The 23489-nt window shown below is 32.5% G+C and overlaps 4 protein-coding genes across 4 annotated transcripts; 3 read left to right on the plus strand and 1 right to left on the minus strand.

The window, feature by feature from the left end:
• The first annotated feature begins 1231 nt into the window (after nucleotides 1-1231).
• Nucleotides 1232-3989, plus strand: LOC131668185 (lipid storage droplets surface-binding protein 2-like). Its single transcript, XM_058942124.1, has 4 exons — nucleotides 1232-1348; nucleotides 2568-2918; nucleotides 3071-3320; nucleotides 3401-3989. Exons 2-4 carry the CDS (start codon nucleotides 2586-2588, stop codon nucleotides 3673-3675), a joined length of 858 nt encoding a protein of 285 aa, XP_058798107.1. The 5' UTR covers nucleotides 1232-1348; nucleotides 2568-2585; the 3' UTR covers nucleotides 3676-3989.
• A 535-nt stretch (nucleotides 3990-4524) lies between these two features.
• On the plus strand, nucleotides 4525-10535 carry LOC131668203 (DCN1-like protein 3). The gene is made up of 4 exons (XM_058942158.1): nucleotides 4525-4911; nucleotides 5832-5992; nucleotides 6074-6381; nucleotides 6485-10535. Exons 2-4 carry the CDS (start codon nucleotides 5914-5916, stop codon nucleotides 7073-7075), a joined length of 978 nt encoding a protein of 325 aa, XP_058798141.1. The 5' UTR covers nucleotides 4525-4911; nucleotides 5832-5913; the 3' UTR covers nucleotides 7076-10535.
• A 274-nt stretch (nucleotides 10536-10809) lies between these two features.
• On the minus strand, nucleotides 10810-16308 carry LOC131668204 (synaptogyrin). Its single transcript, XM_058942159.1, has 4 exons — nucleotides 16151-16308; nucleotides 14605-14831; nucleotides 14373-14520; nucleotides 10810-14264 (listed from the first exon to the last, which is right to left on the minus strand). Exons 1-4 carry the CDS (start codon nucleotides 16250-16252, stop codon nucleotides 14067-14069), a joined length of 675 nt encoding a protein of 224 aa, XP_058798142.1. The 5' UTR covers nucleotides 16253-16308; the 3' UTR covers nucleotides 10810-14066.
• A 1300-nt stretch (nucleotides 16309-17608) lies between these two features.
• Nucleotides 17609-20091, plus strand: LOC131668215 (seipin). Its single transcript, XM_058942181.1, has 5 exons — nucleotides 17609-18292; nucleotides 18367-18512; nucleotides 18667-18869; nucleotides 18940-19222; nucleotides 19310-20091. Exons 1-5 carry the CDS (start codon nucleotides 18069-18071, stop codon nucleotides 19477-19479), a joined length of 1026 nt encoding a protein of 341 aa, XP_058798164.1. The 5' UTR covers nucleotides 17609-18068; the 3' UTR covers nucleotides 19480-20091.
• Nucleotides 20092-23489: the final 3398 nt, after the last annotated feature.

The following is a 23489-nucleotide window of genomic DNA, read 5'->3' on the forward strand; positions in this document are numbered from 1 at the left end:
CATGAAAAACAAAAAAAATTTTATGTACCCATGTAACGTGATTATAAAATCTCTATTTTCGTATTTATAACAAAAAAAATTATAAGTTCACATTCATATTCATGTAAGAATTGTGTTAACGTAATAAATGTTTTTTTATAAAATTACTGTAAAAATGTTTATAGTTTTTACGTCCTTACATCTTCTGCTTCTTATACTTATTAATTTCAATTTATATATCACTTTAGCATTAGAAAATTTCTTTTGTAAAAAAAATATTACTGAAATAAGAAAGAACATTGAAAGTACTCTCTTTCCATCACCATTACCGAACAAAAAAGAACATATATGTACGAGTTTTATACTGAGATCTATATAGTTCGTATAATACTGCGAAGGTATTGTGGCTCTAACCTTTGCACTTTCCACCATGCACTATCTGTGTCATTAATCATTATATAATCATGAATGAATCTGGAAAGATGTTTTTGACCAATTTACGTGCAAGATTACACAATATTTTTTCTATACCCGCTAGTCATTTCAGCCTTGTCCCGATGAGTAATAAGTTCCAAAGCGACGACCACCACGTCACCTTCCAATCCAGTGCCGTCTATGCAATTTCATCAAACACAATAACCTGTGCAATAAATACTTTTTCATTTTCTTGCGAATTAAAAAAAATAATTGATACAACTGGAAAAATAGTTAAGACCGACTAAATAAAAGCCATCTTCATTATTTATTAAATATAATGTTAAAATGATCAACAAAATATTATTTTTATAAATATTCTTTTTTTATTTTATTAATTTATAATTATAATGTTATAAGATATTAAAATCATGTTTGATGTATGTATCGCTTTTGTAATTTTACTATAAATTTTTATTATTTAAAGAGCATTTTAATTATAGTTCGAAAACATTGTTACTATTGAATCGACAACTGTTAAGATTTTAAATTAATTAAGTAAAAAAACTCGTTTATCAAATTTTTAGGTCTACAACTTATTATTAACAATAGCTTAACTATAACTACAGACGACTGCTAAATTTTATGAATAATATTTCCACTTAAGCAAAAATGATAAAATTAATTTTAGCTTAACAACTTATTTAAAGTGGGCTCTTACCAATCTAAGTACGGCACTGTATATTGAGGAAGTGAGGGAAGTTTTTATAGTAGTTACCACACACACACACACCCATACACCCATGCGCACACACATATATATATATATATATACTTAAGCGATCAGCGGCTGTTGCTCAGTTATTCAGAGTTCACTCAAGCAGACGTACTAGAACATTTCATGTGACAAGCAACATCTAGGCTACTAAAAAATTTGTGAATAATTGATAGCAAGGTAATTCAACTCTCATTTTCCAATCATATCACCACGGAGTGAAATACAGTTCGAAATAAATTGAGCCAGGAAAACATGTGTATTTGCGTACCGGCATTTTGATGTTAATACGCTTATTTTCTCGTCGTCGCACGACGTTGTATAGATGAAGTTGTTTTTTTCACAGTTGAAGGTGATGATGAACGAGAAGTAGCTTTTATTGATAATTATAACCTACTCGTATAGCCACGTGACAAGCATTTATAACGGTCGTTATTTTAAATTATCTAATTTATTTTGTGCGAATCGGAGTAAGGATTGCATCATGAAATTGGTATGAGTAGTTTCGATACGGCCATTTATTATATTTTCTCCACATTGCGCGTAAAGTGGTGACTGTACGCTCTTCTAGTAGGGAGTACAGAATTATAAACAACCTGAAAACAAAATATCTCGTGCTTGCGCGATGCGTCTTTTCCGCAAAACAGTGCATTGCGCGCACACGAGGCACTTTATTTTTAGACAGTGAATGCAGTCCTATGTCGCCTGCGTAACATCACACATTTACGTAGAAGTGTGGAAAACAAGTAACGCGAGAGTAGAGTAGGCATAGATTTGCACCGTGTGATGTTGCCGACCGAGTGAAGCGAGGTTCTATATAATTTGTAGTAGCGTAATATACGACTATATTATTACCGTGATAGTTTACATGTTTTTCTTTTTAGTACGTATTTCACGTATTTATTTTTAAAAGTTCAGCTAACAAGTTAATATATATTAAAAAAAATTAGACTATAGGTCACGAGTTCATAATATAACTGCCAAGTCGACAGTTGATCTTTCACTGCAAGTAATTTCTATTTCTCATTGTCAGTTTACTTTCAAATTGGTTTCTCTCAGTTTTCAGTGCATTGAAATCTATATGACATTTTCTATTTGGAATCGGTTCACTTCTCGAGAAATCTTTCAAAGCTTTGCACGGTTCGATATCTACTGCGTAAAGCTAAATTTGTTTACAAGGGTCCGTTATATTTCTTTAATTCACTATCGTTTATATGTGACGGAAATAGCACTTTATTTTTTTTTTAATTACTTGGCATTAATTTCAATCTTATATAATGCATTAAAAATTTGTCATTTTATTATCGATTGATTTAACACTAAATTTATTACAAAATTTTATTTCTTATAAATATTCACGGATTCTATCAAAACATTTCCGGTTCAATTTTATTTCCAGGATCTTTAAATCGTAACAATGGCAGATCAACCAACAAGCCCATCGAAAGAGCAATCAGGATTACCGCAACTAGAGGTGCTGGACCGCGTGAAGAACATACCAGTAGTGCAGTCGGGCATCGAGAAGACCGGCTCGATATACTCGTACGTCAAGGACTCTCATCACTTGATCAATTGGGCTCTCAACTATGCAGAAGCTGGACTGCACTACGCCACGGCTACGGCTGTACCATATGCTACTCCAATAGCCAAAAAGTTTGAGGGGTCCATTAATACCGTCGATCAGAAGCTCTGTCAGGGTCTTGACATTGTCGAGCAGAAAGTGCCGATTGTTAAACAACCTCCTCAACAGGTTTGTCCGTTTCTTTTAATTTTGGATTGTAGAAATTTACTAACTTTTATTTAAGTTTGCTGTAATGAAGGAATTAAAAAGTAAAGTCCAGACAATTCAAGGATTCTATGAATATATATTTAATTTAATAACTTTGATTTTTCTTGTTATAGATTTACGATGCTGCTAAAAACGTAATGAACAGTTCGCTTCAACCGACAATAGAGAAGCTTTTGGCAGCAAAAGAATCTGCAACCACTCAGGCGCAACAATTGAAAGAAACTAGTGTTAACAAAGCTAATGAAATTCTCAGTACTCATTACGGAGCTCTAGCAGTACAAGGTGTCGATAACACTAGTGTCCTCGTGAGTCGTCTACTGGATCATTATTTTCCTCCTGTTGAAGGCGAAGAAGCTCAACCAGGTAATTATTGCAATTAGTTTATTGTAATTTACTAATTGTTGACTTATCAGATTAAAAAGTAATTTTTATTTAATTTTTAGCTCCAGTCTCGGCTGACGAGAACAAAGTGTTACACGCTGTTCAAACTATAGGTCAGTTGTCAACCAAAACCGCCAACAGAGTTTATCATTCCGTAGCTGCGCAATTGAAGACTATCAAGAAAGAAGACGTTGCAAATTATATATCTAGTGTTGTCTCTATCCTTCACTTGACGAACTTCATTAACTTGGGACAGGCTTCAGGAAACGGAGCAACTGGTTCAGCGACTGAAAATGGTAGCTCTAACAGCGAAGCAAAAAACGAACCAAAAAACTAATAACGCTATAATTTTACTTTATAAATTTTCTATTTGTTTAGAAAAAATACTAAAGAACAAAAAAATTGTCATCAATTACCATATTACTCGTTTTTATATACTTTTATATTCGTTTATATCACTTTTTATAATTGTGCTGAGAGTCTTATCTAATCAAATACTGTTAAATTACAAATGTGTGATGGAGGCGACAACTTTATTAAAAGTACGTGGGATATTTTTTATGAAAATTTTTTTATAAATATATCACCTTAAAAATTTTTGTAATTTAATGTGATTTTAATGAATATATTTCATAATATTTATAATAAATGTATTTTTGAAAAGAAAAAACCTTTTATATAATTGAATAATTCTTTGAATTAAATATTTGAACTTTAGATTTATTATATTATTATAATATAACATATATGTACCGTCGAATAAAATTTTCACACTAAATATTGTTATATTACTGCACGAACTGAACGCTGAAGTTTAAATATTTATTTCTCAATAGTGTCGCTACTGTGCAGGAAATACATCATAATTAACAGTTTAGTTAAATGCTGTATTCTGCAACGCAAAGAAGCATGAACTATCACATGCACCGAGTATAGTTCAGCTTCAGGTGATCTCGATCTGGTGTTTCCTGAGAATCCTGAGATGCAATGGTGGCGCGTCGGTCGTTCTTTTCTCTATATTCTATCGACTATCCTTCTCTCACTCCTAGTTCGAGAGTGAGAGAGACAAAACGAATACAGTTAGTGCTGTAACGCGTGTTAGAAAGAGATGGCTAATAATTTTGGAGCACAACCTACGTGAGCACTACTTATAGTAATAGACCCTAGCTCCAAGATGAGTGTTTTCATTGGAAAAATTTAGTGAGTGTTGGCAAAGACGCGCGTTCTAAGCTTAGTTTACGAAAAACTAGCGAGTATTTTTACAAGTAAAAAAAAATCCAAGGCATATTTATACGCAGTGATAGTAAAGAGGCTGACTGCCTTGGTCTAAGGCCATCATGATCATGATGACAGTGAGTATGCAGTGCTCGTACAACACCTGCTGATGGCGTAGAGCCAGACTGGCAGAATCTACACGACGACGAAGCCAAAAAGACGGCCCTTTTTCTTTTTATCGTGGAAAGTGAAGCGTGAAATCACATTAATGCAGTTTCCAACGACGAAGCTTCGTCCGGGATGCCTTGAACGAGGCTACCGAACCATCATTAGCTTCAATATCTTTCATAACAACAAGGTACTGTTTTCATCTTTCACGCTATCTCTATATTTTTTCATATTTTTTACAGCTACGTTTGCAATGAATTTTATCTAGTAAATTTTTAGTATGATAATCTTGCTTCAACTTGCTTGCTCAATACTTTGTTATTAACCTATCCCATTGCTATTGCACTTACTTTAGTCATATATCAATTTTTACTTTAATAGATTATTATTAGATACTATGTATTGTATTAGATATAAAATGGATCCACAATAAGATCAATAATTGTATTAGACATTATCATACTTGTGAATAAAAATTCATTTTAAAGCAATAATATAGACAATGACATTGTTCAATTTTTATTGTTCATTATTTTTTTTATAATTGCCTGAATAATTTATCTGATCTAAGTACCTATTAAGTAATTTAATTTCCATATGTGATCACTTCCATTTGTACTTAGTTTATTGTCTTTTCATGCATATTAGACTATTGTATGATTCAGTGCTAGAGTAATAACAACATAAACTTCTATAAGTAAAAATTTGAAAATTTTTTAAATATCCTTGTATTATTTATGTTTTTCAAAATGACTGTAGTAAAATACTTTTAACTGTCTTTATACATCTAAAATATTAATTTTTTATACAAACTACAATATTATATAAATATTGATTAAAAATACATATATGTTTGTATTTTAAGTTGAATCTACCTCCTCATTTTCATATATATTGATATAAAAGTAAGCTGTTGCAGAGTAAAGAGTATTTGATTTTTTGTTTATTTATTGTAAATGCCATTTAGCTCTTAGTAAATTTCTTTTATAACAACATTTGTGTTTGAATATTTTTCAAGTATTTTTGGAAGTTTTTAGCCAAAAAAATTTTTCAATTAATTAGTTTTACAATACTTTTAACTAATTTGACAATATACTTAATTATTTACAGTTGTTGATAAAGACTGTCAATTCAAGACTGATCTATTGATGCAAGGAACAGTTGCTGTTATTATTGCACATAGACAGCATCAATGGGAAACTGCTTTTTATGTTTTAAGGTGCCTCCTTCACCAACAACTAATCAGTCGCCTATTTTGGAGCACAAAGACGGTATGAATTTATCCTTAACATAAAATATATTTAAAAATATTTAAATGAAATAATAAAATGTAAAATAAATATATTTTTTAGAAACAATGGAATTACGCACCTTGTTTCCTCAACATACCAGACAAAATAATATAACTACAGAATCACACGTTAATGGGAATAAAAAATCATCTATAACTACAATGTCAACTTTTAATGGCGTGGGTTCCGATAATTGTGGTACCATTCCTATGGTACATGGTAATCTACGTTTATCTCGAGGGTTTTATTCTCGGATACCACCATTAGGGCGGTCAACAACCAATCCTGGCGTCAACTTTACCAACGACTCCAAAAATTTAAAAGAACGTTTTGAAATCAAACTCAATGCGTTGTTTGATCATTATAAGGTAACCATATTTTCTACGATTCAGTTGTGCGACTAAAAAATTGAAAAGTATTTTAGAAGAAAAATAAATTATTCGGCGCGAATTATATGGTTTTACTTTATAGGAACCAAATGAGGACCTTATATTAGCAGATGGAATAGAACGGATTTGCCAGGATCTCCAACTATCTCCAGATGACTTTAAAATTCTGGTATTTGCATGGAAATTGAACGCAGAACAAATGTGCCAATTCACACGACAGGAATGGATCAATGGCTTGAAATCTATGAAGGTAGATAGCATTCGAAGCATTCAACTTATGCTACCTGAGATTGTCCAAGAGCTTTCAACAAACGGCGAGTTATTTAAGGATTTGTATAGATTTACATTTCGTTTTGGACTCGATGTGAGCGCAGGTCAAAGAATTTTACCTGCGGAAATGGCTATTATTTTATGGAAACTCGTATTTACGGTTCGCGAACCGCCACTATTACAAAGGTGGTTAAAGTTTCTTGAATGTCATCATGTTAGAGGTATCCCAAGAGACACTTGGAATATGTTTCTGAATTTTGCTGAGAGCATAGGTGATGATTTGGGAGCTTATGATGATGCAGAAGCTTGGCCAAGTTTATTTGATGATTTTGTTGAGTACGAAAATGATCAGATGAATCAGAACATTACTAAAGACGAGTTCATGAAGGCGGCCGACGATTAATCACCTTGTGATTATTCAGAAAAACCTTCTATTTTATTGTGTCGGAATTTTTACACCATTTAGTGAAAAATACGATGTTATCTTATCAATACCTTTAATTTTTAATATTATCATTTTACGCAAAACAAATCTTTTAATCAGTATTAAATAATTAATGTTTGGTTATTCTGAGTATAGACTTTACCAGTGATTGTGTTGCTAAATATGTAAAAATTTAAGACTTTATTGTTGTGAAGATTCAAAATTTACAATCGATTAAACAATTAGATTTGATGATATCCCAAAATATAATTATGCTCGTCTTTCAACTCTAATAGTGTAAAAATGTCCAAAAGTCATTCAAACTTAAGTGCAAGTTTCAAATAAAATTTTTATGAATTTTTAAATAAGCTTGCGATCTCTGTTTTTTCTACTTAGAATTATTTTTTTATTAAATGTGAAGTTACGAAGTTTTTAGCAATTTGATAACCGTGATATAATTATATTAACAATTGACTTTTGTTTATTACATAAAGCTTTTCATTAATGACAATATGTCCTTAAATAGTTAATTTTGAAAAATGTAGTACCGATGCTGATTTAATATAGAGCATTATAAATAACAAAACTTATAATAGAATACTAAGAAAAAAGTTTTATTGAGAGTAGCGATTATGAGTAAATTTACTTTAATACAAAATTTTATATAAAGATTTTGCGCGTAAAAGTATATAAACACACATATATATGTAAAACGTGAAAGTTTTAGTAAAAAATATTTAGCTGTGCAAAATATTTTTCTTCTAAAAATATCTGTTGATGCCTTATCAAAGTATAGATTTACACAGAATTTGTAATTTTGTTGCGATTTGGCTTTTTTATAACCTATATCTTCTGTCTTTCCTCTGATGTTTCAATACTTCCAATTTTTAATAAGTATCCACGTTGTTTTAATGAATACAATCACGGCATATATGTGTGTGTATAAATATTTATGTATAAAGAAGTATATTGACAAAAGCAGTGCAGATATTTAATTGTACACTACACTGATCTAAACTTGTGATACACACATGCTCGAACTTATCTATCATTCACATATTGTCTCTAAGTGTAAGATAGTTATGGAAGAAACGAAAGGAAATTTAGATCAAACTGTATAGAGAGTAGTCAGATATTTGTGGTATTTTATATAAAAGACTAACGCGATTAGTTGATTGATTCCTGTAATATATTTTAAGAAAGAATGTAAATCATTATATTCAATCACAAAAATAATTCACAGAAACGTTTATTCAAAAAATATTATGTTTCTCGTTTATAATGTATTTGTATCATTGGTTATAAATCAATTATAATGTAGGCAATTTATTTATAGTATATAACAATATTAGTATTTGAAAATTTTCATTTTATGTCAAATATCTGCAAGGTAAAATTTATCAATATATCAGTTTAATTCATAATGCTTAAACTGGTTTTTGCTCATAGTATTACAGCTAACTAATGAATTAGTTGATTTTAACTTTATTAGTAGGAATTGGATTTCACTTTATTATGACTAACAATCATATGTACCTAAAATCATTCTATTTCTAACGTATGTTTAACGTCCGATATTTTAAAGCAAGTAAGAAAAAAAATGTTATATACTGCCAGAAAAGGTAACTGGAAAATTTGAATTTCTTAAAGCAAGATTTAGAAATGTGTAAAACATACAGTGTCTAGCCAAAAAAATCTTTTTGAATATTTCAGCTCTCAGATTCATTTTAATTTAATTTTCTAGCTACAATTTTGATCTCACATTTTTAACAGTAAGGGAGTGCTTTCTTTTGTAACAATAGTATTTAGATATGCATTTCTTATCATTAAATAACATCTGTCTAAATAAATTAAATTTTGTATGGATTATAGTATTGCTTCGAGTGATGAGAATTTTTGCCAACATTACATAATAATATCATTTAATATCGAAAAAGTATAGTATTATAACTGAACTTTATTTTAGCTTAACTGAGAAATTCCGAATGCGCACGATTATTTAACATTGGGATCGATCAATTTACGTGGTTTACGCTCTGAAGTTTATAAATATCTTTTCGTTTTATTGAAATTGTTACGATGTACACATTCACATATAACTATGAATAAGATGAAAATGATGAAGCTTTAGATTATAAAAGACTACTGTCGAAATTTTGTATATTATGGAAAAGTTTTAACTTGTATATGCGTATCATTTATCGAATTTTCGGCTATGGAATAATGAACTATTTATTAATAAATGAAAAATCATGTGATAACAGAATATAACGATAAATATATTATGTGTACATCTGAATTAATGACAAAATAGATATTTTCAGTGTTTTAGAATGTAGCACTGAACAGACGCAATATTAACTCAAATTTTCACCGAGGGAATTGCCTGAATTTATTAAATATGCTTTTCGAGCAATGTACATATTCTAATTGTATTGAATACAATTAGACTTATTAATCAATTTAATCTGCTTGAGCACGGTGAAAGTTTTTGTATTCTTTTTTTATTTGTCCGCTTGTTTTTAAACGTAGTATTTTTAACATACGGACAATATTATTCATTTGAACTTAGTTATAAGTTTATAATATTAAGAAATTTAAGTATGTGCACTGCAATATGAAAGATGTCACATTATTTTTATGCAATCTTATAATGATATTATTTGTTTTAATTTATGTCTAGACTATTATTATATTAGAGTTATGAAGTACACCAATGTACAGTACTGTTTATAAATTTTATGACATGTAAAACCTATCACTTTCTAGTTCTTGAAATAACACAACAAATGTTATTTTTAAAATATTAAAATTTTCAATAATTCCAAATCAATTATATTAAATTTTCATTTCCACAGCATCAAGCAATGAAATTTACATTTTTGTTAAATAATTTCATGGTATCTAATTTTTCACTGCAATTGAATTTTTCGCAAATCTTAATATTTTAATTGAAAATTTAATATCTTAGTTAGGTTTAGCTAAAACTATAAAATTGAAGGCGCGATTTTTGTAATGTAAATATAAAAATTATTTAGGGTTCATAAAAATTCGTACTGCGGAAAATTGCCTCTTTAAAATCAAGATGATCTTGTAAGATCGACATGTCAGCTAATTCCTAAATAGTCGTAATTGATTCTTTACAAAATATTTGTGGCCTTCATGATCACAGAATATAATGCTGAATGCAAAAAATGGATAAGAAATGTATCGGCAAAGAGAGCTCTATTAATATAGTAAATATATCATAAAAATGTCTTAAAGTTAACAATTAACGCGTGTATTTACTGAGCTTGAACAGATTTTTTGCGTGCAAAATTCATTGGGTAGAGATGAAAGTTACGGAAAAATGCGAAATATTTAATGGAGCATCAATTGAACTTACATTTACATGCTATAAAGGAAAGTGCCAACGAGCTGAGGAATGTTAATATTAAGCCTACAGAGTGATGTGTGCTTACTGATTACATGATATAATAAATCTGTGTATTTGTAAAAAAATTTTATTCCAAAGTCTCCTTCTTTCTTATTACTTCTTATGCTAGTAGACATTTTGTACTAGGCTTAGCAATTAAAAAAATTTAATACATCGAATTTTAATTATCAATTTTTTATTTGTCATTAACAAGCAATTTTACAATTCTTGAACTCCTTTTTGGTCCTTTAATCAGTAAATGTTGATTATTTGATATTTTTCAAAATATTCTTTAGTTTCAAGTTCTCTCTATATATGTCTGTAGCATATAAAAATGAAAAAATACATTATAACAAATATTTCAATTTCTTCTTCTTGAATATTTATAGACATGTAATCTGTGATGCCATGACAATTTCTTCCTTTTCAAGTACTACAGACATTTATAGGGCGACCTTAAGATTTTTCAGGTTTTGATAATGATAAACCAGAACCATTAACACAATAAATAATAACATTTATTTGCAATTCAGGATAGGTTCTGACATTACGATGTATAATACAGTTTCATTGTTAGGATTAAAAAAAGGTATGTTTACAGTGTATGAACAAGTAATGAAATAACACAACTATCCATGCATCCAGATTTTAAACTTCGGAATTCCGCGTATTGCTTGAAATTTACACCCATTTTTTCAGTGTTACGAGCGTAGCCCATTTCTTTATCAAGATTACGGAAGCTTCGATTTCATTTATGGGATGGATATGGGTTACCTTGACATTTATCGTAGATTTTATTTACATTTGATAATAATGATTTCCATTTCCAATGCAAATAAAGCTCGCGTGGTAAAAAATGAAATACTTCAAATTGTCTACAAAAAAGAGAAGGCATTTTCATTGGACTGCTGCCTCAATGAAATGTCATATTGTATAATAAACAAATGTAACAAATCCACAATGTCATTCGAGTGCACACACTAGCATCTCATAAATGCACGCGCTTCTGTATGTACAACATAAATTGTATAAAAAGATACAAAAATGTTTCACTTCGTCAATATGGAGACTCCACAACCAATGACTTTTGATTAAAATAAAAAAAAACGCTTGTTGTGAAAAGTTATTTTAGCTGTGGCTTTTTTTCAGAATCAAATTCGAATAGATTATAAATTATAATGCGACGTGAATTACAATTATTATACAATAACTCATATATATATTAAACTAGATTTGTATGTAAACATTGAGATCTCTGCACTGCACAGGGGCATCTCTTACAGAACTAGAATAAATGCGGGTTGGCTACGTTAGTAAGTATATATATTTTTTTTAAATCTTCATAAATTACTTATATAATTTTAATAGAAGTTTTAATTTTGTTTTTTATACACACTATAGTAGTAATTTTCATTGCAATTTAAATACAGTTGCTTTTCTGATTCAAAGGTTCATATTGTCGCGGCGAATTCCTCTCTGGCACAAACATTTCATTATAGTGACTCGCGAAATTTGCAATATAAATTATTTTTGTTTGATTAAATTTAAATCATTGATTTCCTTTAAAACCTGAACTCATTTCCGAATGTTTTTCAAAGCTTAAAGCATCTACAGTGTTAAATTGTATCCAAGGATGAATCATTCAAAGAGCACTCGGAAACAGTTTTCTTTTATTGAAATTGTTCAGATATTTATCTGAAATATTCTTTATATCAATTAGAACTTGAAACTTTAGAATTTCTAATTTACCTGTTAACGTATATTATTATTGTTATTATCGACCACCAATACTTTTTATCATTAAATTTGTACATTTATTTATCAAATAGAATTTGATTACCAGAGCAGACTTCAGCATTAATTTTTTAAAACATAATAAGAATTTCTATTGATCATTTCTCAAATTTATTTGCTGACTCAATCAACTCAAGTCAGAACTTTGATAATTCAATGGTTTACGATTATAATGCTATTTCTTCTTTACGTTCATGATACTATACACGTTTATAATCAATAGACCAAATTAGAAGCACTTGCTTTTTCATAAGAATATTTAATATTTTTTTCGTTACCAATATGTTTTTCGGAAACTGTACCTATAAAGTATATTTCATTCACCAACTGGTTTGAATTCCTGGTGGCCACAAACAAATACGAACTAATTATTGAATATTGTGTAAAAATACAAGCCAATACAAGCAAAACAATTTTAACACTATGAATATTTTTACCTTGTATAAGATAATCCATTGACGCAGTAAAAATAGTAAACATAATATAGCAATTAATCTAGAAAAGAAAATTACAACAAAAATTTTACTGCAAACAAAAGATTTACTTAACTGTATAATTATTTGGTAACATCGTTTTTTATCTATTTTTTTTGTCGCAAAATAAAACATTTCTTTTAGCAATAGCTTGAAACGCGATAATTTTTCATTAATAATCGAAAAGTATAATTAAAACAAATAAATAAACATACATTAATCGGCGCTTATTTAACAATGCAGGACTTTATTATTTAAGCAGACTTATAACGACCACTTCGTTGATTCGTTCTAAATATCACGTAGTGTTATAATTTATATGCCTCGTTTTCAAATCTTGAACACGTCACGACAATAAAATATATATATATATATATATATATATAGCCAGTGCATGTACTAATATGTATTATTAATATACACGTATCATTATCAATTTTTTGATGATACTGAATGGTTCTTAATTCTCCTGTATCAACTAAAGAAATGGTCGTAGTAGTTTTTGTTTAGTGCCTCGCGTATCTAGCTTTAAAGACATTCTATCTCTTATTTTTTCTTCTTGCACACACATTTAAGTACAACTTGCAAGTGGCTAACAATCATTGCCATTGTTCAACAGGTAGATTTTTATTTCAAATTGCGTCTCCCTATGCAGACTCAATTTTAGACCAAATATTTATAACGATCTATTAGCGACAGGAGCGTTTCAGTGCTATGAACGAGTAAACTCTTTATGAGAGGCCTTTGTGTCAGCTAATATGCAATTTAATAAGACATGAATAATCGTTAATCTTCAATAATAAAAAGAAATTGGTATATTCATTGAAAAATAACATTGAAATAAATGAAAAAAACTTAAATATTATTTTATTAAGAATCTTGACGAAAATCATTCAATAGTAGGCATAGAAATGTTCAGTTACAAATAAGATTGTTTGATCAATCTAAGAATATATATCTATATAGGTATAGTACAGTTTTTTTTAATACTGGTTAGTAAAGAAAACCTTACTCATGCCTGTATTGAACTACAACGTTCTTTGTATATAGATGGATGAGATGGAAGATAAATGGCGAGAAACAAGCGAGTTTATGTAAAATACTAATACTTCTCTTAGATCACGATACGCGACAGTACATGAGATTTGTGTTGCAGTTTGTTGCTATTGTTATTAAACGTAAGGATAACAGATAAGTATAATTAACAAATAAACTCCTATCATTATTAGTTCGCTGTGGTGGCCTTGGAATATATATTATTTATAACGACATTATATGGATGACCTTTTTAGTAAGCTGGAGCCTGGAAGTCACCCATACCTCTTTGTTGTTGTTGATTGAATGGAGGATCTTGATAAGCAGCATCGGTAGCATCTGGATAGCTCGTGTAACCTTGACCTCCAGTTGGGTCAGCCTCGTAACTAGGAGCGAACGCAGCGTCGGTTCCCTGCTTGAATCGTTGGAACGCGAACCAAGCGCAACCAGCCTGTAATAAACGATGATTGTTATGCAACTGGCTGTTAAATGCGTCGTGTCAGTTGGTCGTACATTGCAGACGAATGAAATATAACAGGAGATGAAAATTCGAACGTACCCATGTAAAGATAGAAAAGAAGCTGAATGCAATAGCAGCTTGTACATTATTTACACCAACGCCATCCTTTGGTCGTTCAGCACTGCTCCACGAGCTCCACAAGTAGCAGAATCCAACGAAGTAAAGGAAAGCCCAGAATCCAGAGAAACTGAACATATAGAACATTTTTGTTGTAAGATTTATACGTGCACTGTATCTTTCGGTATACAGTGCTTTAGAAAGTCGTGCATACCCCAGATCACCAAGAACATAATGTTTTCGAGTTTTCACGGAGGACATCTGTTCGAACAAGTATTCGCCTGCCAGGAAGCCAATACTCGCCAGGAAGGCAATCACACCAATTGCTGTGCCATAGCTGCAAGGTGAACTTGACTCTTTATTGTATAGACAAATTTCTCTTCCATTTTCTTCTCGGTATCCTTTGCTACTTATGCAGCCAAATACAATGATTGCAAACAGCTGAAACAAAAATTCGTAAATGTTATCACGGTATTCAAAGTACTCTTCACCAATTCAAAGTACTCCCACACTGCAACAGTTCAATAGTTTGGATTGCTATTCAGAGAAATGTTTTTAAAACCTTCTTTACAAAGGTTAACGGAAAATCAATAGTGAAAATCAGCATCTCTTTTGTTTGAGAGCGTAACGTCTTTGATTCAGGTGGACATTGACACGGCAAATCATCCATCAATTAGATGTAATTGACAGCTGCTCCTTAACAAGCCTACTCATCCAGTTCATTCAAATGTGAATTTTAATCAATACTTGACAGCTAGCCTGAAATAGTTCACTGAATAAGCTTAATCTTTTTACATTGCCAGTCAAGTGGCATTAATCAATATCTTGAAAGTCTGGTAAAAATTATCATTTTTTATTCAGGTCAGCGCGCGTCTACCTACGTATACTATAATGTTTCCGAAGGAAGGAAAATCCTAATAATTCCACGTTTCTAACTATAAAAATAGCAATCAATCAAAAGTATAAGCAGTATGTCTTGACAACTCATCTATATTTCTCGAGCTCAGCACAATATGTGGAGCATCAAATTTACATGTCCTCGTCGCGTTGGGGCACAACTAAAAAGACCTTGCCTCTCCATCTCTCTCACTCTCTCTCTCTCTCCCTCTCTCTCTTTCTCTCTCTTTCTTTTTTCTCTAAAATAGCAAAGGCCAAATGAGGGACCGCGCGATCAATCGATGGGCAATGAGGTGAGAAATCGGCCTCCGCAACGGCTGACCCAAAATACCGATGTAATGCAAACACTGCGTTACTGTTAAAGTATGTTGAGAAAGGAAAGAAATGGAAAAGTAGCGTACGGTTGTGTGTCCTCGACGTTTGATGTGAGCGAGGGAGAGAGAAAGAAAACGATAAAGCTGCGCGCGCGAAAGAGCTTACCACCCCTCTCTCCCTTCACGCGCACTCAAGGATCCTCTCGGCCGGTCGATCGTGAGCACTAGGCTAGCGCGTCCTGAATCTTATGGGCGAGGCGAATTGTCAGATCGAACTCGGTACTATACCTCTTTCAACTTTTTTCATTTGGAGTCTACGTCTTTGGCCATTTATGGGAAAACGGTGGGGAGGGGGGCAAGTGTTTGTCCATCTCACTCTAATCCACACGAAAATCAATATAGAGAACAGCCCCATCCGGGAGAAAAAGAGACGTAGGAGGGGGGAGCGGCACAGCGTGTAGTTCGCTTGCTGTCAAAAAAGAGGCAATGGCGGATATCGCGTGAATTAGTAGTGAGCGCTTAATTAAGTCAACTGGTTGAGAGACTTACGATACATAACCCTCGAAGGATAACTGCGGGCCTTTGTACGAAAGTGATAGGGTCGAATGGGGCTCCGGCTTTGCCGCCTCCGTAAGCTCCACCACCGTCCATTTTAGCGCGACTGACACTCTACTCGCGACGTGAGCCCACGGTAACTTTCGAAAGCTCTGCACGAGAGAGGGAGCTTTCGATCCTGCGCCTACACGCGCATCTTAGCGCACGCGCTCATTTATAATGCCACAGGTCTACCAATTTCTAGGCTCTGTTTCTTTTATTTTATTCCTCAGTTTGTCTTGCCGATCGATTTTCATTAAAGCGCCAGTTTTTAATTTTACGATGTTCATTCAGATCCTTCTTCGTGATATTCATTTCATGAATGGTATGAAAAAGATTTTCAATTAAATTCATTTTCTTCATAGATTTTATTAATTTTGCATAGACAAAAAATCAACCATACAGGTATACTATACATACACGTCTTATTCTACAAGAGTGCTGAGTTTAAAGAGTTTATAGAATCTAATTTACATTCATGTTTCCTTTTCTATAGAGTGTATATTGTTTTCTTTCTCTAAATGCAATCACTTTCAAGTATCAAAAATGCCATGCTCGTTCGATACTTTAACAATATTTTTATAATTTAATGCCTTAATTTTCTTATAATATTTTTCTTTATCGAATATCACAAATTTATAACAACTCTTCATGGCTTATTTTTATGGAATTTTAACGACATTATAAATGAATTTAAAGTTTATACTTTTGGTCTAGAAAATAATTTCAAAAAAGAGCGCCAATGGTGTTCCGTCAGTATTGTCACTTGTCAAGCAATGTCGCTGGAAAAATTGCTCTCAGGGACTCTAGAAATTCCGGCACTAAATTTTTTTATATTTGGGTTCCGTCGGCTGCTCGACCAGTGCCGTATTCACCTTCAACTGAAAATTTGCCGGTACCACTGCTCGTACTTTTTTGGTGATAAATAAACATGACAATGTTATTTATTATTGATAATTAAGATCACCTGCGTAGATTTGGCAATGGAACTAGCCTGCTGGTGTTCATTTTAGATAAGTGCCAGCTCTTGTGCATAATTGAAGTTAAACTTAATCACCTAAATCCTGTAATAAATAAATTACGCGCAAAGTAATAAAATCAAAATTAAATTATCAGGTACATAAAATAACAAACTCTGAGGTTATACATTCAATCAGAGTAAGCACTTATCTAAAATGAACACGCAGCAGGCTAGTTCAATTGCAGAATCGATGAAGGTGATCTTAATTGTCAACAATAAATAACATTGTCATGTTTATTTATTACCAAAAAAGTACGAGCAGTGGCACCGGTGGGTTTTTAGTTGAAGGTGAATACGGCACTGGTCGAGCAGCCGACGCAACCCAACATTCAGAAATCTAGTGCCGGAATTTCTAGGGTCCCTGAGAGCGGCAACCGAATGGAGCACACTTTGGAATTGGTATGGTCGGCAGGGTCGGCTGCTACCTTAGGTTTAGCTCCTTGTGAATTTGGTATCTTGTGAATTCGGAATTGGTAGAGGTTAAAGCGTCAGTTTATTTATCAATGACTATTTTCATTACATTCAAGCTAATTAAATGAATGATTACGCATTAGTGTGAAAATTCACATCAGCTGTACTGGTAGATGTGTAAGAAATTGTAATGAGAATCATAAATGAAAAATACGATGCAAAACATGATTAGAGGTCACCATTAAATATATGTAAACAGAAATAATGTAGATATACATATTATCAGCAATGCTTAAAATCATGTAATTCACTATAAAGTTATATAAATTCACGAAAACTGACAGATTATCTTATCTAATGCTGGAGTCTCGGTTGCTTGATCCGGCAAATAGATTTGTCTGAACATTTTTACAAAGGCGTTGCCATTAAGCCGGCTATAACATGCTCATTTCAAGTCTTATTCAACAAGTTCATGAAAAATGGTTCACTGTGCAAAAAAAAACGACGCAAGGAGTGCAATCGGCCAGAGATGCTGTATTTCGTGGTGGATTGATTATAATAACTGGTATACTCATAGTATGGATATCAATTTTTCTTTATACTGCATTTTACTATGCCTACATGCCAAGTATGACTTATTCAAGACCTGTACATTTACAATTTAAGTAAGTTTATTTAATTTTAATTTAATTTTCTTTTTCTCTCAATACATTATAATAAGTAACATATTTTTTTATAGATCATGTGATCAAGAGAGAGGTGTATGTAGCTTTCCGTCGGCTCATGTACAATTGACAAAGAAGCAACAGTTACTCATGGTTGGTCAGCCGTACAAAGTAAACTTGCAATTAGAAATGCCAGAATCTCCAGCCAATAAAGAGCTTGGTAATGATATTTCAATACTCTTCTTAATGAAAACTTTCTTTCGTGAATAGAATGTTGTATTTTTGAACCTGATTTATTTATAATCATCACAAATAAATTTTGTTCTCGATGAAATCTATTTCATAAGCAAAATTTATTTGATTGTATTTTGTAGGTATGTTTATGGTTTGTGCGCAGTTACGCAGTCGAGATGGAGTACTTGTTGATCATGCGTGCAGATCAGCCATGTTACATTATCGCAGTACTTTATTGCACATGCTGACTACTCTTACTTATTCACCCATGATGATTTTTGGTAGTACTGAAGAAAAACAAAATATTATCCTAGAATTATTTGGAAATTTTGAAGAAGATCAAGTTAGGAGAAATTATTTATTTAATTTATAATTTATTTTTCTGTTATCATTAAAATAATCTTTTTTTGTAGAGTCATCCTGTAACACTTATTTATGTTGAGATTCAATCTAGGCATATTGAATTTTATTCAGCCAACATAATGATCAATGCTCACTTGTCTGGCCTACGCTATTTAATGTTTCATTGGCCCATTTTGTCAGCAATTGTCGGCATTAGTACCAACTTGTTTTTCATAGTACTTGTATGTATTTTATCATACTTACATTTTGCTAGTGAAGAAGAAAATGCCGATGAAAGCTTTAGTTATGAAAAAGGTGACTCCTCGGAAGAAGACAGAGATCTCAAATTTCCAGGTAAATAATGACTGAAATTGTACTATTTTATGAAATTGTTATTTCTGTAAATAAAATTTCTTTCTGAACTAATATTCTACGTTGCAGCAACTTCAGATACTTCCTCTATTGAAGACACATCATTATTAGAAGACATTCCAAAATCTCAAGATGACAGTCCTTCGCTCTCTTCAACAGATCCTGTCTTAAGTAAATCTAGTTATATTCAAGAATTATCACTAATGTCAGAATCAACCAAAGAGGAACTCAACAAATGAACATATTTTTCAATTATTCTTATTTCTAATGTATAGAAAAAAGGGAAAAGACCTAGGTTTATGCGAACGAGGATCAATTTCTATGGCATTTTTAGTTAATCAATCCTTGATAAGATTGATATCTTGTGATATTTATCTTTCAAAGTACCTGAAGATTTTTGTACATTTCGCAAAGCATTTAAACATTTGTTACAATTTATGTATTTAGTAATGCGTTGTTGTTATTACTTCAGATCAAGTAAACTATATTTTTTTCGGTTTTTAATTTAACTATAAATTTATATCAAAATGACAAATTAAATATTAAGACAAGATGACATTTATTGAATGATTAATTTTTGAATCATGGTATAATAGATTTTGAAAGTTTCACTTGTTCTCAAGTAAAGTTTAATTGCAACAGCTATGTAACAAAAATGATTAGATTTGTAATACTTAAAAATTTATTACACAAGTCAAACTCTTGCATAAAGTCGCAAAGGTTTTAAGATTAATAAGTTTTAAATTATTATAATTTTTATATTGTATCTATAAATAGTATGTTTCTTTTTCTGTCAGAAAAATTTGATAACTATTTTTGTGATAATCCTCGTATAATATATATTTTTTCAAAATGCAATTCGAAACTTATTTAGTCCGCTCTAAAAACAAATTATAAAACAATCAATGATCAAATGTGAATAATCTACGTTTCTTTAATCGACGTCGTAAAAAAAATTACAATAATTCACTAGTTGACTCTCTTTTCGCTTTTAATAATGTGAATTAATCGTCATATCCAGTACATAGTAGCACCTATCCTTTGTTGGTCTGAATTCTCACACACACAACGTATGTAATGCCTCTCTTGGAAGGATACGATTTTTCAGTCCTTGCATACGTGTGTGTGTGTGTATGTGTTGTGCACGGTCGATTGCGCCTAACAAAGAAACGTATAGGGCTACACAAGCTGAGCGAAAGGAAACCTTATTTATTTATCCTTGCGCGATCCAGAAACCGGTTGTACGCGAGTGAGGCGGCGGCTTGGGAGAATGAGAGAGAGAGAGAGAAAGAGAGAAAACGAGCGCACGCATACGGATGCCGATGGACAGTGTATATAGGTATATATATGTATATATATATATATATATATATATATATATATATATATATTGGAGTTCGATCTTTTATCGCCAACAGCCGTCGTTGTGCGTTATTATATGCGAAGGAGGCTTTTGTTTTTGATACCGATATGTTACCCTTCGATGTGGTTTTTGTTCTCGCTTCTGGCAAACTAATGGTTTATATATGAGTTTAACAGAGGGAAGAGAGATAAGCGCCCAATGCGGTGATGGCCGAGATGGTAATTAGAATGAAAAATGGACGATCACCAACTGGGAAAATATAGGCAAGAGGTAGCAGCTGCATGTGGGCACGATTTCTAATCGGCATTAAGAATCATTTTTTTGCTTGATCGTGTTGATGTAATGCCATGAATATCCGCGTAAAAAGCTGCTCGTGCCATATTATAGTCTTGTCACTCTGGTTTTCGAGACAATTATAAATGATTAATCACTTTGCTGAATTGCTCCTGAAAGTATTGCATGATTTCACTGATTTTATACAAGTTTTATTTGGAATTATACATGGGCGGCCGGTAACTCAGACATTCATCACTATGAAATTCACAAATTAGTGGTGAAAAATAATTATAAAATTAATTTTATGATTCACGATGTAGCATGACATAAAAAGCTCAACGTAATTAATTTTAATTCAAAGATAAAAAATCAATATTTTGATGCATGATACAGCACAATTACGAAAAAAAAACGAAACAAAAAAAACAAAAAAAAATGAGATGTATACCTATGTTCGTAACAGATTTTTCTTGCACCAATCACACTGAAGTACCATCGGTTCCTAAAGTCAACAGCTTAATCATCATAAAGTCCAAGAAGAAGAAGAAGAAGAAGAAGAAAAATCTGAGCTGTGAACGCACTTGAAAGATATTTCTCCATAGACCGAACGAAACCCCACTCAACGAAAAATCGACCAAGGCTTCCTGCCCCATGTTTCTTCCTTCTTTGGCTGGCTGCGCGCCTCGTTACTCGAGATTCAGACAGGTGTTCCATCGCTACTCCTTCTCCCTCTCACGTGTTTTTCTCCGAAGAGCTGCTGCAGAACAGTCATGCCGACAGCAGAGATTCTTCTTCGTGCTATACCAACCACGTGTGAAGTAATTAACATACAATAATACACTGTAGCGGAGCGGTTCGCATTGCAGCAAATCACTCGAGCGAGGTTTTCGCCTGCGCCCTTCTTGCGCATCTATACTGTTTTCATTTCGAGATTCGTTCCTCTTTACGATTACCTAAGTGCTTTACCGCTTTATATCCCTGGGGCTCATAAATGCTCCATGTTTTGGGGATATTGTTGACACGCCTTTTCGCTTTGTATTTATGAGCTCCTACAAACCGAGGCTCATCCTTTTAAATTAAAATTGTTTAATTCGAATGGCAAATCGATCGGAATAGCCGAAAGCCAGATTTATGGCCCTATCCTATTTTTTAGAGAACTATGCCGTGGTTCACGGTAAAAGATGTACGATAGAGCGCCTCGCAAAAACAACTTCATTCAGAGAGGTTTCTGAAACACGTATGATACTGTATGGATTCCAAATGGTATGTACGAATGTTACGTCAATCAATATCTACGTATATATATATATATATATATATATATATATATATATATATAGCTATCCATGATGTCGAAATTCAATTTGTAGTATGTAAGCGAAATCGTTTTCGAACATCCTCGTTTACCGAGGTAACGCTCTCAATGTAATTAAAACTTTGTCGGGAGCCGTTATGAAAAAAAGAAATAAAGCACCGAATGAATAATCAAAAAACTCAATCAGCATTAGCAACGTTGATGGTCGTCGTGAAGAAAAGCCTCCGAGAATGCATAAGAGACGGAAAAAAAGTCTCAGCAAGCACGTAACCGAGAAAAAGAGGGGGGGGTGGGGGGAAGTCGAGAACGGATAAATTAAAAAAGAAGCAGCGAGGAAGGCTCGAAGGGATGCTTGCCAGTACAAGGCGCGCGTATAGGTATACGTATACATCTACAATGGGCACAGTGGAGGCTCGCACACAAAAGGGCAGATGCTTGGGCGAGCCCGCCGGATTAACAATTCCATTTAACAAGGGGCTTTTCCGTAATCCGCGCGCTTCGTTTACCGTTTTGTCGCGCGGAAGCCGCGTGATGCCGTTAGAAACGCCGCCGCCGCGCACCTTCCTAATACTTCGATCTCTCACTGCTGTGAGAGTGCTTCCTGTGAAAGTATATCTCGGAATATTCCGCGCGAGCCGTGTGTAATGAGCTGTATATAGTGCTGGTTCAAATCGGTCATAATTGGCGGCTTTGCGCTTGCTCGCAGTAAAAAAGTACATCGGGAGAGGAAGTAGAGAAAAAAATTTTTCTCCGTCGGTAATTACGCGCGCACGAGAGAGCTAGTTGTCTTAGTTTTTTTCTTATCGACGTTCGACGAGAGGATATTGAATGGTCATAATGCATGGTTGGTGAAATCGCTATTCATCTAACCATGCCCAGTGATGCTGATGGATCTGTGATTTTTACTCTGATTATTTGTTGCTGAAAACCATTCTCTCAGCTTATACGTTGTAGTTGAAAATTATTTTCTTCGTACTCATAGAAATGGTCTGCCATTATATGATTTTACCGTTAGATTTCGTTTCGATGATTATGTCTCACTTCTAGAAAACCAAGTGTTCCTTGAATTTCTTATCTGCTTGATAATTAAGTAGCTCGATAAACGGTTATTTTATATTTTAGAACCTTGTTAGCGTAATTTATTTTACGAGCATTCTATTTCCCTTTTATTTGGTTCACGCGTGTATTCAGCGAAATCCTTTTTATAAAATATACTATCAAATAGAAACTGCTAATTAGACGTCCAATTACGGAGCTACACGTAGTGTCATCACAAGTCAACGAGAAAAAAACAA

This window comes from Phymastichus coffea, unplaced genomic scaffold (genome assembly GCF_024137745.1).
Source record: "Phymastichus coffea isolate CEN01 unplaced genomic scaffold, Cenicafe_Pcof_1.1 PCOF00075, whole genome shotgun sequence".
Lineage (NCBI taxonomy): Eukaryota > Metazoa > Arthropoda > Insecta > Hymenoptera > Eulophidae > Phymastichus > Phymastichus coffea.